The sequence below is a fragment of the Brienomyrus brachyistius genome, chromosome 2 (assembly GCF_023856365.1).
Source record: "Brienomyrus brachyistius isolate T26 chromosome 2, BBRACH_0.4, whole genome shotgun sequence".
Classification (NCBI taxonomy): Eukaryota; Metazoa; Chordata; class Actinopteri; order Osteoglossiformes; family Mormyridae; genus Brienomyrus; species Brienomyrus brachyistius.
The window spans coordinates 25712495-25730809 of NC_064534.1; the positions used below are offsets into that span (position 1 = coordinate 25712495).

General features: G+C 38.1%; 1 protein-coding gene across 14 annotated transcripts in view; it reads left to right on the forward strand.

The window, feature by feature from the left end:
• Nucleotides 1-18315, forward strand: part of ssbp2a (single stranded DNA binding protein 2a) — a 94913-nt gene that overhangs the window by 40036 nt on the left and 36562 nt on the right. For 11 of the 14 annotated variants that reach the window (XM_048998421.1, XM_048998431.1, XM_048998390.1 and 8 more), the window contains exons 3-4: nt 1422-1483; nt 1781-1865. The exons of the other annotated variants lie outside the window; for them this stretch is intronic. In XM_048998421.1, the coding sequence (XP_048854378.1) occupies nt 1422-1483; nt 1781-1865 (147 nt within the window). The remainder of the gene's footprint in view (nt 1-1421; nt 1484-1780; nt 1866-18315) is intronic. 14 annotated transcript variants of the gene reach the window in all.

Here is an 18315-nt window from a genome sequence, read left to right on the forward strand (position 1 = left end):
GTCAAAAGACTTGGTTATTTGTGATTAAGGTTAGGCTGGGTAGGGGTTCAGGTTGTTATAGCTGGGATTAGGGTTATGCGCATAGAAATGAATGGAGAGCAGGCTTGGATGGAATCTATTTTTTGATACTGTCATACCTTATAATCTGATGGCATTTTTTTTAAAAAAAAAAAACAATATAAATCATATAGGTGTCTGTAAACTTCGGAGACTGAGTCTAAACGGAATCATCAGTATGAAAATTGAGTGCTCGGGAAAGAAGGAGACAAGTCCTTGTTGCAGAGTTAAAAATATCACACTTCATTTATTGACATTATTGCTGCTCTTTGTTGTTGCAGCACACATCACATAATCGCCTCTGTGGGTGAATGGGAAACTTAGCTAACCAATCTAATAGCAGGGTGCATGTAAACGCATAAGAACTTGGGCAAGATTGTTGTGAATTATATTAAATATTAGTCCTAACTGCAAAAGGTAATCATAGGCAAATTATTTATTTTCTACTTCCAAATGAATCTCCTGTTGTAATAAATTCATTTAATTTTAAATTTCAATTTTCCATCAGTTAAAAATAAAAACTCTCTGACCTCTTGTGATACAATACATTAATACTGCATCTTCATATCATGCCTGCATTTTTGACAATATTAATCAGTCAATCAATCAAGAGGTTTATTTGTCATATACACAGTTGTACACATACAGCATGTAGTGAAATGTGACAGATGGGAGTGACCAGGACGGCGCTTGACCTCGGTCGCACCATCTTTACCAGAGTACTCTAGTTTCTTCCACATTCAAAGACATGTAGTTAGGTTAGTTGCTGTTAAAATAGTTGCTATTAAAAAATATCTTTCCAAATAGCGGTGTTAGATAATAACATTATACTGCCTAAGCCTGATGGAGAGTATCAACAATGATAGCAATATATGTGTAAGTATAACTGTGTGTAAGTGTAAGTATGCATGTATGTGTCCTGCAATGGCCTGGCATCCCATCCAAGGTGCACCCTATCCTTGTGCCCTGTGGTGCCTGGGATAGGCTCCACTGTAACCAGGATAAGTGGTTATAAGATTTATGGGTGGATTTCTCTGAATTCATACTCCTGTCCGTGACTGAATACACATACGCACAGAAGACCGTGTAACTGTGGGTGTTCTCTTTCAAAACAGCCTCCCACCAACTTTAGTAAATGTAACCCTCACTCTGTTCAGTCATACTTGTGAGTAGGCTTTCTTTTTTTAATCTGCTCATGTCAGTGACTTCGTAGTGCATTGATATCTTGACTTAATGATGTATGGTTAAACAGTCACTCCTTTGTAATTTATTTCCAAATGTTGCCTTGAAATTTTGCCCTGTTGCACTTACCCAGGTTCATGCAATCTTTACACCATTCTTATACCTTTCTCTTTTTCTGTAAGATACGATGGGAAAAGAATATCACATTAGGGGAACCTCCAGGATTTCTGCACTCTTGGTGGTGGTGAGTTCGTTTGTTTCTTTAAACATTGGGACATATATGCCAGCTAAATATTTAAAACCTTTATCTTTGTTTGTTGTGATTATTTATCCTTCAATTGAGGCTGAAAAAGAAGGGCTATTTTTTTTGTCAGAATGAGCAAGTTATTTCTGAAATATTTACTATGAATTTGAATCCGATTTCAATTTTAAAGGCCGGGGGCCTAGACTCGCTAGAGCCCTGGGGAGTTGTACTTTTCTCATTGAAGCCGGTCTATGTGCTTATAGTTGCTCACAGCAGTTGTCATGTATCATGTTGCAGTGTATTCTGGGATTTGTACTGCGCCGCACCTGAAAGGAGGGAGACGTGTGAGCACTCCAGTGAAGCCAAGGCTTTCCATGACTATGTAAGAGCAGTTGTTTTACGGCTTAATTGCTTGTTTTCATTTTTTCTGTACTTATTTAGCAAATAATACATTTGATTTGCAATGCAAAAACTGACTGAAGAGATATTAGCAGTGCTGTTGCCAACATTGTACACATTGCAGACAGATTTGTTGTGTGAGGGGGGTTATCAGACACAGTGAATGAATCTGCAGATTGAGGGGAAAGTTTTCATGGTTACGATATCAAGATGTTTTTAGTCAATGTGTGTCTTTCAAACATGGAATTATTTAGGTTTTTTAGGTGTTGTTGGATGTTTCAGTGTGTGTGGATTAGTTTTATATTACATTGTGGGGACATTTTTCAGCTCTGTGAATGCAGTCAAAGAACTACAAATAAAACATACACATGGATCAGAGATTACACACAGACACACACATACACACACACACAGGTTTGTAATTCAGGTCCCCACAAAGATCTGTGAATGCAATAAAAAAAGCAATAATGCCAAAAGTGTCATATTTCGTAAAGCTACTTATGGTTAGGGTTAGGGCTGGGTAGGGGTTATAGTTGTCACTTTGGGATTAGAGTTTTCCCCATAGAAATGAATGGAGAGTCGCCACAAAGATATAATTATAAACCTGTGTGCGTGTGTGTGAGCGCGTATACCTTACCTTATGGGGACACAACGTGATGAATACACCCCCTTCGCCCCCCTGCCCCCAGGAAAACTCAGTTTAATAAAAATCTGTGACTGCAATGAAAAAACTAAAAATGCAAAAATTCTTGTATTTTTCTTGGATACAATACTTATGGGCTGGGTAGCGGTTAAGGTTGTCATAGTTAGCGTTAGCATTTTTTCCATAGAAACGAATGAGCGGTCCCATAAAGATATATTTACCCAGCTTGTGTGTGTGTCTGTGTAATATTTACTATAAATGTAATCATTTTAAGGTTCAATTATAAGTATAATTATGCAAGCTCAATACCCTAACGTCCTAAATAAATGAATGTAGTCAGAGTAAAATTGGTTTCTGAAATGCAGCCTCCCTGCTGAAAGGGACGGAACTGTGAATAAATTCCGCCACAGCCATCACCTTGAGCAGAAGGGCGCCATGACCTCTGAGTGCTGTTGAGTCTGCTTTGTGCCAAGAGGCGGTTCACCATGGTGACTTGGCTCAGGAAGAAGTGCAAATGAGAAGCAAGGGCCTCTGGGAAGGGCTGTCCTCTGTGTTCATCTGGGGACCTCGGCATAGGGAGTGGGGTGGGCTGGTGGGGGGGGGGGGTAGCAGATTCCAGTCCTATGGGGTAAAGGGGTTGTCTTGCTTTGAGGCGCCTCATAATCTTAATTAATAATCACACCCAGTACATGTTAGGCTGTCCCATGATGAAACTGTGAAAATATTGCTTTTCAGTGCCCTTAAATGCACCCAGCCGAGTCAAGAGTACAGCATTATCTGGTCTCACTTATATCGAAACGGAAACATGAAGCTGCAGGTGCCTTGCCATTTGTTTTTATTCTTCAATGGATCGTAATCTGCAAATTCATACTACACCTTGGATCAGATTTAATTAAAAATACAATTCAGGCCATGTTTTGAAATCTAATTATAATTCCACTGTTATTTTCTGCTCAATAAAGCGGCAAGGAAGTCATTACACCCGGCATATAAATTCATACTCCATACTATCATTTATTAAAATTCGTAATATCAACTTATTGAATCCATGCATTATTATTGTCATTATTATTATTAACAATAATGATAATGATAATAATAATTTGAATGGCTGCTGAACTTTGAGTAGTATGATGTATGGGACACAGTTTTGTATGTTTATCCCATTGATTTACAGCAATAGTTTATCTTAAATCATACTAACTGGATTATTATGCTGGAGAGCATAGTAGGTTCAGTATAAAGCATCTGTTTTGGGATTTTTGTTTCTAAAATATGAGGAATCCGCAAAATGTTCTGTTTCCCTGAAAATTTTTATTTGATGGAATGAAATAATGATTAAGAGCAGAGAGCAGGTTCCTCGTGCTTCCTGCAGTTTAGGGCTGGGTGATCCACCTTCAGGGACACTAGCCAGAAAAGAGGGACACTGATGGTGCTGGAATGATTGACCCTGATGTAATGGAGGCTGAGGTAGGCATTGCAGAATCACCAGACTATGGCTGTAGGTAAAATATCTGACAAATGAACCGTGAGCTTTGGAAATATTGATTTACTTAATATTCCTCAAAGAAGCAATTTCTTAAACTCTTATAGTTGGCGCCACATTTCCAAAGGCTAGCACTTATAAACAATTTTTTTTTTTTCAAAAAATATTTACAAGCTTTAATTAACCAATAAAATGAACCAAGAAGCAGCCTTGCCTAAAGACTTTATTTTTTCTATCCAGATGGATGTCATCTGTCATTTTGAGTTGCCTCAGCTTGCTTTGACATTTTCCGTAACTTTGATGATGCAGGCTTTCTGGAAGATGAGTTTATATAGCACTGTAATCAAAGCGAACAACTGATAATGGTGATGGCAGGAAAGAAAAGGAGCTGTTTATGAGAGGCCAGAGATCATCCACCCGCTGAGGCTGCGCTGGCTGGCCTGAGAGGATCTTTTCTATTGCCAATTAGCTGCATTTCCTTGGAGAGCATTTGGAGTTCTGAAGAAAGGGCCAAATTGTAGACTAAAGGCACAAATTATAACTTTGCAATTCCAGGCACTCTCTCTAATGGACGTTATGGTTGTTCATCCTGCAGTACAGGGCTGATAATGGCTAACATGATATCAACAGCAATGCATGAGATATTGATGAAATTACATTTTTGTTTCCTGGTGTCACGCTTTGTCATACACACAAATGAAATGTAAATGTTAAGAACTGCCATCGTCTTATTAGTCATTTACAAAGCAGTGTGAAGTACCATCAATCTTTTGTCACATTTAGGCTGTGGCCACTGGTCATATGCAGTTCATGTCAATGGACGTTACATTTCACATTATTTTATTTAGAAATAATAATGAAACTGCATGTAAAAATGTGTTGTTTTGTATATTGTACGCTTTCTGTAATAAGTGAAACTTAAGTAGGCAAAAATGAATGCAAATAAAACAATGACAACAAATAAGTCACAGACAGTGAGTAGAGGTGCTGGAGTAGAGGTGCTGGAGTAGAGGTGCTGGCTTCCATTTGCAGCATAGAAACAAGAGGCCTGTAGGAGTGCAAATAAATGTAGTAATGAACTGGGACGAAGTGCAGGGCACATAAATAACATTCCAAAGCACTGCATTAAAATCAAAGAGTTTTTTTTTCTCTCTGTCTAAGAACCATACTGCCTGTTAGGACGTATCATGGGCAAAATAAAAGGAAACCTAAGAATATATGAATTTCAAAGGAATTTATAATGAGTAGAGCCACCATTTGCCACCAGTTCTGAAATGTGTGCAACTTGATACTGAACTATTCTTCAGGAAGGATAGCCTCCAGTTATTGAGGGGGGGGGGGGGGGTGGGGAGTGATATGGGAACCTACTTTATAGTTTTTGGGGAAGCCATGTAAGACATTTGACTTCTTCCTGGTGAGAAATAAAACGCAGTTTGTTTAGCAGAGTGTGTCGTGACGTTCACTTGGAATACGGAGATGTTATAAGGAAACTGTGTTTTCACCATAGGGTGCATCTAGTCCTGTAAAATGTATTCACGTTACTCATCCATTATACAACTAGGCAGAGAAGTCATCGGACCCACTGGTTCGTGTATGATGGCTGCTCATGCCATTAAAAATCCACCACAATGTTTAACAGCTGGCAGTAGCCATTGTGGGTTGAAGGGACATTTTTGAGAATATATCACAGCTGCTGGTTTATTTCTGTATTGTGTGGTTTGAGACCATTTTATGGTCTTTAACAACATTCCTACGTGGCTGTTTTTTGCACTGTGATTTTATTAATTCTCTGGTAGTTATTTTTATATGATGTTTCCAATATTTTGTTCACTAGTGTATATTTCATGTTGCAAAATCAGAGGAAAAATTACACATCTTGGTTTGAAGTGTCAAGCTGTATATGACTCCAAATGTCTGCCTTTGTCTCCCATGTGGATAACCTTATCAGAATATCAATCACACACACACACACACACACACACACACACACACATACACACACTTACTTCCTTTCAGAAATCTCTGTGGAAGTTTGGTGAACGGACATGTATCCAGAGAACAGGTCATGTCATATGTCACCAGACAAGGCCAGACCACTTCCAGTTCCTCAGGCTTTATGGAAAGATCGCACAGTTGGGTAAACAGTAAACATATCTTTTTGGGGACCGCTCATTCAATTCTTGAAAAATGCTAATGCTAACTATGACAACCTTAGCCCCTACCCAGCCCTAACCATAACCATAAGTAAGCAAGCAAAATACACAAGTTTTTGCATTTTTAGTTTTTATTCATTGCAGTCACAGATTGTTATTAAAATTTTTATAAAAAAAAAAAAAAAAAAGGATATTCATCACGTTTTGGGGACATTGTGTCCCCATAAGGTAAGGTATACCCGCTCCAGAATTCTCTCCTCATCTTGTAGTTTTCTTTCGCCTCCTTGCTGAACTTTAATTTCCAAAATCCACTTCAGATGAAAATTGTTTTTTTTTTCCAAGGTTATTTTTATACCGATTACAATTGATCTGAAGCTGATTGAATTGATGTGAAGTCACTATGTAAACACAGGGGAATAATTTTACTTGGAAATTAGGTTTCTTAAAAATGCATAATGTAGCAAAATATCTTACTGATCTGTCTGTGGAAATGGAATTAAACTTTTTTTTTTTTTTTAAGAAAATACTTGCCGTACATGGGTACATCTGTGAGGCAAATGTAATCTGAATAAGTTCTGTATCCTTGTAATTCTGAGTGCTGTAGGGCATATTAATTAGCCACTATGTTGTTCGTTGATATTGAATTTGTTAACCTGCTTGCATGTCTTATCCTTTAGTACTAGTGTCATGAACAGAGTATCCCACGGGTATGTACCATCTTCAGCAGGCAAGACCGATAGTCTGTGTAATAAAGGACAGATGATAGCCTCATACAGTAGTTAAGGACAAACACCTGTGACCAAAAGGAAAAGGTGTTGGAAATTTTCATATTAAGGAGACGCTTTTGTCCGGAGCAACATACAAATGAGAGAGCAGGATCAGCCAGTCGCTGGACCAACTGGGGTTAAGGGTCTCGCTCAAAGGCCCAATGGTGACATCCTGCCAACCCTGGGATCGGAACCTACTGACCTTGAGGCACACAGTCCTAAACTGCGGAGCCATACACCACCCAAGTCCTGTACTTATGAGAAAAGTACTGCATTAAAATGTAATTGCTTTAGAAAAGGTTGTGTGAGCATCACCTTGTAAGACAGACCATTCTGACCATTCTACTGTGCCACAAATACTCCCTGACCTCTGAAAGCAGGCATCCATATGCGGTTTGCTTAACTGCGTATATATATCTATTCCATTATAGAGAGCAGGGGACATGTCCTTACCAATATTGTTGGAGAACCGTGCTTGTTTTGGGGGGCAGGGAGTCCAGGGCAGAATATGGTCCCTACCAATATTGAAACCGAATCTACTTCCTTGATTTTACTTCAGTTACTGCCGGCATGCAGGTACATGTGGTGTTAAAATGTGAGAAATGTATTCTCACATTGCTTTATCTCACAGTTTTTATATGAGATAGAAAATACTCAAGGATGTCATGCAGTTTACTTTTATGTAAGGATGTCGGAAGAAACAGTGGCCCCCAGTACATTTCAGTGGAAACAGTGACCACATTACCATATTTGACAATAAAAATGCACATTAAAAACGGCTGATTTAGGGCTGACTTTGTCCAGAGAAGAACAACAATGTTTTTAGTTGTTCTTGGATATTTTTCTGTTGATGTTTTATTTATTTTTTTAATTCCACATTTGTGAATGACTGTAGGGGTGGCATGGTGGTGCAGTGGTTAGCACTGTTGCCTCACACCTCTGGGACCTGGGTTCGAGTCTCCGCCTGGGTCACATGTGTGTGGAGTTTGCATGTTCTCCCCGTGTCGTCGTGGGGTTTCCTCCGGGTACTCCGGTTTCCCCCCACAGTCCAAAAACATGCTGAGGCTAATTGGAATCACTGAATTGCCCATAGGTGTGCATGTGTGAGTGAATGGTGTGTGAGTGTGCCCTGCGATGGGCTGGCCCCCCATCCTGGGTTGTTCCCTGCCTCGTGCCCATTGCTTCCGGGATAGGCTCCGGACCCCCCGCGACCCAGTAGGATAAGCGGTTTGGAAAATGGATGGATGGATGAATGACTGTCTTGTCACCTCTCAACCCCAAAATTTCATGCGTATGTCTGTTTGTTTTCTGAGAAACTCTAATTTGGGTTCTGCCCTCCGAGTGGCTGATGTGAGGGTTAAGCTTCTGACCTGCCCACATCGCCACCAACATGCAGGTGAAGCACCACAAAGCATCAGTACTCTATGCTCAGCTTAAAAGCCACCATAAAATGCACTTGTTGAAAAATTATGAATGAATGCCTTTATAAGTACTCAGTGGTATTAGATAAACTGAGAGCACTTAATGTGGAGTGAATGGTGTTCATCATTCTGAGAGAAAGACTTAAGTACTGAAAATAGTCATTTCTTACATACATACCATAAGCTTCTATACAGATGAGCAGTGTAGGTCTCATGACGAAGGCAAGACGTTTAACATAACTTGTGAATAATTTTACACGTTTCATCCATAAATACCACCTATTTTGTCACTGTATAACTGCCTGCATAACAGCGCATGAGTGAAGAGAAAGTAAACTGAGAACACAGGTTACACTAATTATAAATTGCTATTTCAGAGTGTAAATAAATATTACCGAATGTCGCTTTGTACTGTGCATCACGCTGCTTTCTGTAGAATTTACTTGCCTTGTTTGTAACCTGTATGAGTGTCCAGAGGGCATTACAGGGCTCATGGCAGAGAGTGTGACATCATGACAAAATAGGATTCACTCACAGCATGCGTTTAAAGGCTTTAAATTAAAGAATTTGTCAGTGTACATTTGACTGTGTAGGATAGGCATTTTTGGTAAGGATTATGCATGTGTATATTATTAAAAATGTCTCAACATTATTTAACCCTCTGCAGCTTTAATTGAAACATTAATATAATACATACTGTATACAGTACTTGCACAAATAATATATGCTATATCCATAGAAATACTTATATTTTATACATAATGAAAAAGCAGATTTGTAATATATGTATTTTTTGTTTGGTATTATTTCTATTTCATGCAAATCTTTTTCACCAGTTTTGCATAAACTTTTCTGCCTATTATTAAAATGCAGCCGTTAATTAAAATGAAACACATACATAACATGATGTAGGATGGAATTCTTCTTGTTAAACTGGAAAAGCTGCCATTTAGCCAACAGTATTGTCATCAATTAATCATATGGTTGCATTTACAATAAAATAGTAAAAGCACAATGACATGAAATTTATTGCAAAACCAAGTAAGTTAATTCAAATAATTTAGCAGATCTGCTCCCATCAGGACCAGACATTTGCATGTTTAGGTTTTTTCAGTGAAAAGCCTCTTTTAAATTAAATGATTAAATAAGTAAATAATTACTGCTTTCTCTAGAACTTTTTTTTCTTTTACTTAAAATTCCCAGATTCATTTTTCTAACAGTTTTATGAAGAGATGTGAAACATTTTCTATTTTCTCCAGTTCATTTGTCCAGGACATCAATGAATCTATGGTTTCTGTTTGCTTGTGTAGCGTCTTTGCTCCAAAAAATAAGGCCATTGCTGTCTAACAGCTATGAATAGAAACTAAAGTCGGGATCAAGTATTTATAAGTCTCCCCATAGCCCAGTTTAGCAGAAGCGTTTGGGAGGTTAATTGCTGGATATTTGCTCTTTGCTTTTAATTAATACTTGTAATTTAGATACCCAGCCCTTGGAATTATAGTGTAAAGAAAAATTTCAAGTGAAGATGTAAATACGAAGAGGGGAGCTCCTCTGAAGTGTCTGGCTGTCTGAATGTTCATTTGCCATAGAAACTGCCGCAGTTTATACTCTCCCCCTTGTTAGGTGAACAGATTTCTGTGAGTCGTCCATCCATATAGGGCTCACGTGGAAAATCATTTTGGTTCTATTTTTTATCCTCTTTCTCACTGAAAATCTCTCTCTGATTGTAGCTGTTATTTACATGCCACTGCTTTCTTATTTCCGCCCTCCAGAGAGTAGCATTAAGCAATTTTGCTGCACCAGCATATGTTCAATATTCAAGGAAACTTGATAAAATCAGCCCTAAAACATTTCTGTTTTTTGTTTCATGTTGAACGGTACCACTTTAAATTTGGTTTTTCATTTCTTTATGTATTTTGTTTTTTTTTGTGAAGTACAGTGTGATTTGAGTTGTTTGTGATCCTTCTGATTTAGCCATATATACTCTGCCTGCTGAGATTTGAATCAAAGACATAGTATTTAAAAGCACTTAGTGATCGAGTGATTACCACAGAAATTAGTTTATTCTGTCTGGTCTTCTACATGTTCTGATCTTCTTTTTTCCTGCAGATTAGGCTAAGACAAGATGATCCGCATTGACAGTTTTTAAGGCTGGATTCTTTTCAGTTGGTGTTTCAGGAAATATTCAAGAGTTAAGCCCTTAGACTTAAGCCCATCTTCAGTCCTCTTTTATTCATTATATTTCATTACAAGTGTGGTAAAAAAGTGATGCTTAGAGGGAGTAGATGTGACGTGTGTTCATAGCTTCTCCATTTCAGCAGCAGTATGGCTCAGCTCCTATGGCTTTCCTTTACCTTACCTGACCATCAAAAAAGCTTTAGGTTACAGATCGGCCAGCTTTCATGTTGCTTGCCTTTTGCAGCATTGGGACGTTACCCCATCTAACCTACAATAAAGTGTTGAATATCTCGTGATTTATTGAATAATGTGCTGAAAGTGGAAAAAACTTTCACCCATCGTAAAGTCAAAATAATGTAACACAGACTGTCGTAACTCGGGGAGCATCTGTATGTTGGACTGGCGAAAACTTCTTCTATTCTGATTCTGCATGCTTTAGAACTGACATAGGAAATTGTGGATAGTTTTTTGTGTTTATGGCCCTTTACTCATCCTAGTAACACATTGTGTGATAAATCAGCAAGTGAATAAGGAAGTGCCGTGTTACGCCCCTACAGGTTATCAACACTCAAAGATGTGTCTATACTCACAAGGTAACATGTCTCCTTGGGGATGTACATTTACATCCAGCCTTTCTTTTGCTGTATAAGTAGGGTTCTATGACATTTCTCAGGTTCAATTCTCTTACGATAAATTGTTTTTGTAAACGTGCTGTTCATATCCTAATTATGCATGGGCCCAGGTCTGTCATGGCAATCTTTGTGTTAAACAGTAGCACAATTACCTGTGAAAAGTCTATTAAAGTTCTGTAATGTGGTTTTCAGGGCTTGGAATCATCATGGTTAAATTGCTCAACATGTTAATTGTAGCTAACACCTTGAATACAATTTAAAAAGATAGTTTTTGTCCTGCTGTGTTGTGTCAGGTGAATAATTGCAGTCTAAAAGTTTGTGATAAACTACTGTTCAAAAGCTCCTTTGTGGATGATATGAAAAATAGCAAGAGGTAAAGTTTGTGTTATTTAATAACTGGTTTTTCTTATTGTTATTTTTAAAAACAAACATACGTGTGTCTGTTAGAGAGAGAGAGAGAGAGAGAGAGAGAGACTTAAGATTTAAGATTATTTGCCTTTTGTACATCAGTACATTGGAAATATGACTCACACTATCCAGGGAGTAACATGTAACAGAATTAGCACAAAACAAAGGAACTTGCAAAACGTACACATAACTAAAAGTCGTAAAAGTAGGCATGTGTGAGGTGTACATACACACCAAAACAGAGAAGCACATAGCCCCTCCTTCGCAATGTAAATTAGGGCTGTGGGAAAGGCTGTTAAAGATTAATGAGCAGGAAAAGCCTGTGTTTGGATCATGGGGGTAGGCCAGCCGCTCAGCACTCAACATGCTTCTCTATAATGCAGAAGCCTCTGCAGAGAGCAGATGCATCATGGGGATTCAGGAGTGCGGCTGCTTATTCTCTTCCTTCCATTTTCCCTGAGAATTTATTTTTAATAGGATGTGAGACAGTGAAGGAGCTCACTGAGATTGGCTTTGGTGCTTTATTGAAGTAAAGCAGTTAAAGAAATGCCTTCGTTGTGCATCCTGTGCGTAACTTATCCCAAAATAAGGAAAGTAAAGTTTATCGGTAATGATAACTCTGCTTTTTTGTGGTCTTTCTCCGTTTTCTCAGAATGAACACTTTTCACCACTCTTTCACTCTGAGAACCTTGCATACCGCAGTGTAATTTGGCTTTATAGCTAGTGGCACAGCTTTGTTAAGTCCTTATTAACTATTTGTAGAACAAACTAAACAAATGAAATTAGCAAATTAGTGTAAATACAATCTGTGTTGACAAATTGCTCAAATGCTACAGAGAAGTGTGGCAGACGCCAATGAAATATTTAGAAAGCCTTAAGATGTTTTCAGAGACAATGATTATTTATTTATTTTTGTTTACATAGCAAATAATAGTACGGTATATCCACTCTAGAAGTTCCTCATTTTTTTCTGATGCTTTCTTTGCACAAGTCTTCATGAAGACCAAACACCATTCTGATGAATTAATGTCTGACATCAAGGCCAAATTTTACATAGCTGTGTCATATGGGATTGATACTTATCCATTTTTTTTTCTTGGTAGCGATGATCATTATGCCGATGATCATTACACTCTGGTGCTGCCAGTGTTAAAACTGTTGCAAACATTTGCAAAATATTCAGTAAGTAAGTAAACAAGTAAAGCTGTCTGGAATATTATGTATTTCCGTTGCACAATCATTTGACTTCAGTTCATCCGTCCGTCCTCATAATAGTTGAAAAGAAACCAAACACATGAAGAGATGTAGCATTCTGAAAAAATGTATTCAAGGATAATACAATACTAAAGTACATTAGCAATGCCCCTGAATTATGGATGATATAAGCAGAAGACTGAGAGAAGATGATTAATGTCGGATGATTAATTGACAACAACAAGGGTGGGTGTGTATATGTGGAGGCTGTGGCTCAGTATTTATACAGGGACTGATTCTGGAGTCTTCTCTCAGAATTTAGGTTGTTTCTCAATGTGCTGAGTGCATCTCTCTTTGCCTGAATGTGCGTGGAGCTTTGCACTTGTGCTTGCTTATGTGATGATGCGAGTGAGGCTCTAAGAGATCTAAATATTATGTAGGGAATCAGAGAGAACAAATAATCGTTCTGATGTGACATAACAAAGCAGCTAAGCAGCTATCTTCTCCCAGTGTTCCATTGCTTACTGATCAATATTTTCGTAAATGACAGCAAGTCTGCCAGGTTTTGACGCCGCAAAGCATCCCCACTCCATGACAATACTATCCCCACCCCCCGCACACACCTTGGTGTTTTTCTGAGGTTCTTTCTGTAGTAAGTTGCATTTTATTGTCGTTTGAGGTGACATGCATGAGTTTCTCTGGATGTTGTTCTAGGTTTCTTTGTGAGTTCCTGGATGTTTTTATTGCTTGCTTTTGGTTGGATGGCTACTCCATTTGCTACTGTCCCAAACGTTTTTTCAAAATATGGCTCAGGGTGCGGCTTGTTGGGACAAGGCTTCAGAAAGCATTTCCACCGCTTCTAGCGGACAAGTTCCAGAGGTCCTCAGGATTTTTCTTTCTCTTTTCACATGATGTGCATGTAGAACCAGGAAACTTTATTCTCATGATAAGGGTTTTTTAAGGGTTGATTATGGGACGGTTCTGGTCCACTTTGCTATAGGTCTAATTCTATAAAGACTGTCCCTGGGTCAAGAACCTCCGACTTGGCCAGCTTGTACTTATGGACAGATTGCCAAAAATATAAAAAATTTGAGTTAAATACAATGGTTTTCACACACTACTATGTTACGGTAATGAAAATATTGTTAAACTTCTACAATTCGTCAGCGGTGCACAGTATAGTACCATATGTTGGTACTTTCATTGTGAGACAATGTAATTTTAAAAAGTGCTATACAAATAACATTACATTATTGCTGTAGGCCTACCCTATATAATACTACTACTACTACTACCACTACTAATAATAATAATAATCATCATCATCATCGTCATTATAATTATTATTGTTGTTATTATCATCATTATTATCAATAATAATACTTGGTATGGTTAGGTATTTGATTATTATTTTTCTGACTACCTTCAAGCTTGACTTAAATATAGACTTAGGTAACAGATGTCATTCATAACCTGGGAACAGCCTGTAGAAACATCTGAATCTGTCTTTTTATTTGAGTTTTGCTAACTAGGATGGCAATAACGTTTTATACCCTGAAGATTCATGGATTGATTTACATTACACAAAAAAACAGACACAAGAAAAATTTGCAAAAATAAAAAAAAAATGAAAAGCAAAAAGTTTTCCCATTGGTATATCTTTGTGTGTTGCTTGGTCTACTGAGCTTAGTGTTTCCCCTTCTGAGCTACAGATTTTGGCGTTGCCTGATTAATCCCACAGTCAGTGTTACAGTTGTTAATTATAGTTGTTATAGCAGAACGAACATCTCAGGCCAAGTTCTTACTATGTCCCAGTTCTGCAGGGACCTCTCTCCAATATTTTCCTGCACCTGAGATTAAGGATAATTTTTACTCTGAGTATTTTCTAATAAAGCCCATTTGGTGCATAGTATAATAGAGACAATTTTGGAATATTTTTGGAATATGTTGGGCACCTACTACATTGTAAATGTATAACGATTAGCCATAACATTCAAACCATTGACAATGGCATCTGTCAAAGGTACCAATATATATCAGCCAAGTGAACCGTCAGTTCTTGAGGTTGATGTGTTGGAAGCAGGACAAATGGGCGAGCATAAGGATCTAAGTGACTTGGACAAAGGCCAGATTGTGATGGCTGGATGACTAGGTCAGATCATCTCCAGAGCAGCATGCCTGGTATTCCTGGTATGCATTGGCCAGTACTTACTGAAAGTGGTCCAAGGAAGTCCAACTGGTGAACCGGCAGTAGAGTCATGGCCGTCCATGGCTCATTGATACATGCTCGCACAGGTACTGTAGGAACTTTGCTGAAAAAGTTAATGCTTGCTATGTTACACACATTCCGATTGCCAATGCTGATCCCTGGCTACTGCCTAAAGCTTCTACAAGTGCGGGTCAAAACTGGACCAAGGAGCAATGGAATAAGGTGGCCTGTTTTGATGAGTCACGTTTTCTGTTACATCATGTGGATGGCCAGGTTCATGCTTACTTGGAGAAGAGATGGCACCAGGATGTGCTGCGAAAAGAATGTAAGCCAGCAGAGGCAGTATGGTGCTCTGGGCAATGATCTGCTTGGAAATCTTGCATCCTGCCTTTCATGTTAGTTCTTTGATGTATACTGTACCACCTACCTCAACCTTGTTGCAGACCAAGTACACCCCTTCATGGCAATGGTATTCCCCAATGGCAGTGGCCTCTTTCAGCAGGATAATGTACCCTGCCGCACTGCAAGAATTGTTCAGGATTTTTTTGTTGAACATGAAAAGACTTGGCCTCCAGATTCCCCTGATTTCAATAAGATCAAGCATCTGTGGGATGTGCTGGACAAGCAAGTTCGATACATCTGGCCCTACCTCACAACTTACAGGACCTATAAGATCTGCTGCTAACGTCTTCAGTGGCATTGTGGGGTCCGTGCCTGGATGGCTCACAGCTGTTTTGGCAGTGGATATGCAGCTGGTTATACTATTATGGCTGGTAGGTGTACATTATTTATTAGCACCAATTAGCTGGTGTGACTTGTCTAGTGTATTTAATTTTAATGTCACAGTTACATCTACAATATATCCTACCTTGAGAAGTTTGACAGAATAGTGATTTTAAAATATGGGTACTTCACCATAAAAATATGTGTATTTTATAGCAATCTGCGAAAAACTAAGTGCCATGACAGTTTTTTCATGGAAGAATTTTCCCCAAAAACAAATGAATAATAAACAGTAATATTTTCTGAATCTGCCGGAGCTAATTTTACGTTTATTTATGTAGCAGACACTTTTGTCCAAAGTGACATACAAGTGAAACAAATAGTATGTTATAAGCATATGGTTGTGATGGAGTAAACTAGGCATAGTGCAGCTAGACTGAGCCTCCAGTGAATCCCTGTAATAGCTGCATAATTGTCTGTAACCACCCAACAAAATTGTAATACTTTTGTTAAATTATCGTATATTTTTTGTTTGTCTACTACCTATTTTTATCTAATGCCAGTCGTCTGAAATGAAATATTTTTGTTACCCATTGAATATCTGTATATGTTTATAAATGACAGGTAAAAATGTAGCATGCTACAAAACAGTTATGAAAAAGCTAGAATACTGGATATTACACCGACTAACAGTACGTAGTATACGTTATGTAACGGTTACAGAATGCAGTACACTGCGTGCAGTACGTGGTTTTGAAAACAGTCAAATAAAGAATGTGTACTAGGACTGCAGGCTGCAGTTACTTCGATTCAATAAATGCCCAGTGTCCGAATCAAGTCTAAATACAGATGATGTCTATTCCAGTCAAGTTCTTGGGGTGGGATTGAGACCCCTTTTTACGATTTTACTTTTGAATCAACTTATTTAAAAAAAAAAAAAAAAAACTTCTCAGCTATGGTGTTTGTCCACAAGAGCAGACAGCCTTAATCTGTCCCATTACAGTTGTAACATATATTTGCTATATAATTACCATGCGTTATGATTGGTATTTGGAGTCCACTACCCAATTTTGCTGTTGATAGATGGCAATGTAACCCAGGGCAGTGAAAGTGGTTTTGATTATGCAACATTCTCTGATTATCCATGTTTTTCCAATCAGATTTTTGACAGTGCATGCTCTGCCTCAAGCTGAAGCATATCGGCTGTACTGTATCAGTATTCCGGTTTTCATTTTGTTTTAGTGTGAACTGACAGTGAATTATATCTTATTGTTATGTTATATTTTTCATGCATGCAGAACCGCAGTATGCAATGTTTGTTTCACTGTTTATATTTTCTGCTGAGGGGTGCATACCCAGGGAGAAATGAAAAATGCACAGAAAAATAAAAATATTACTCTTGTACTTGCATTTTTTTAAACCAATGCTCATCCATCTATTCATCTGTTTACAGATATTGAAAACAAGGTCCAGTTATTGAAATGTTTAAATTTGTATTGTGATACCTTTAAAAGTAGTATATCTATCTTCTACCCACATGTCCAGTATTATGCCACAACGCTATTGAATTATCAAATCTGATTGGCCAGAAGGGTGTGGATTAATTTAGTGCCAGCCAGATGAATCACAGTAGTAAATCAATGTGTGCGTGATTTTGATTTTTAATTCTAACTAATGTTAAAATTCCAGACATAGAACACAATTTAAAATTAGCAGAAACTAAACAGAAATGTTTAATCATTGGTGGAAGTAGTTGTACTAAAATATGTGTTTCCAGCATGTAAACATGAAAATAATGTCTTTAGGTGTAAACATGTATGGCAAATATGTGGTAGCCATGTGATTAATGCACTCCAGTCCATGCATTATACACTTAAACGCACTCATGGAGGTTACATCCACTGCACATCAGGTGGTTCTTTGCCTTTGCAGCCATGCAATTAAAAACATATAATGCGCGGCTTGTCGTCCACTGACCCTTACTTAATTCACTGAGATCTTGGAGTCTTTACAAGGAAGCACAGGTCACAAGGCAGGGGAACACCACAGACAGAATGCCAATACAGAGACACATATACACTGTAGCGTATTAAAAAGGTTTGACTTTTGACACTAGCCCCTTCTCGCAGAGTAGCCTAAGCCAGACGTGTACAACTGACTGTTAAGGCGATAGCTGCAATATTAACCTACTATTGTCTTTAGTGTGGAAAATGTTAACAATAACATTTACATTTTTTATTTATTTAGCTATCCAAAGGACACGCCAGCAGGTACAACAAAAAAGCTGTCTAAATCGTGGCGTTGAAATTAATAACGATTAATATTAGACAGCTGATGTTGGTTTACATGCATAAAATGCTAATACAACTTAAGTGGCATCCTTCCATGAAATGCTGCTCGTTTAGGCAAAGTCTACCTATGCCTGGGCAGTATTAAATTTTTTATGATGCTATATTGTCCGTACCCTATAACATGTTGTGTGGTATTTAGGTGGTATTTTTCAAAGCAACTCTACAAGCCGGGGGTGGTGGGGAGGAGGGGTCCAGACTGCACTTTTCTTTGACAGTTACTATATCGCCATATTCTCCTTCTATTAAAAAAAAATATATATTTCAATAG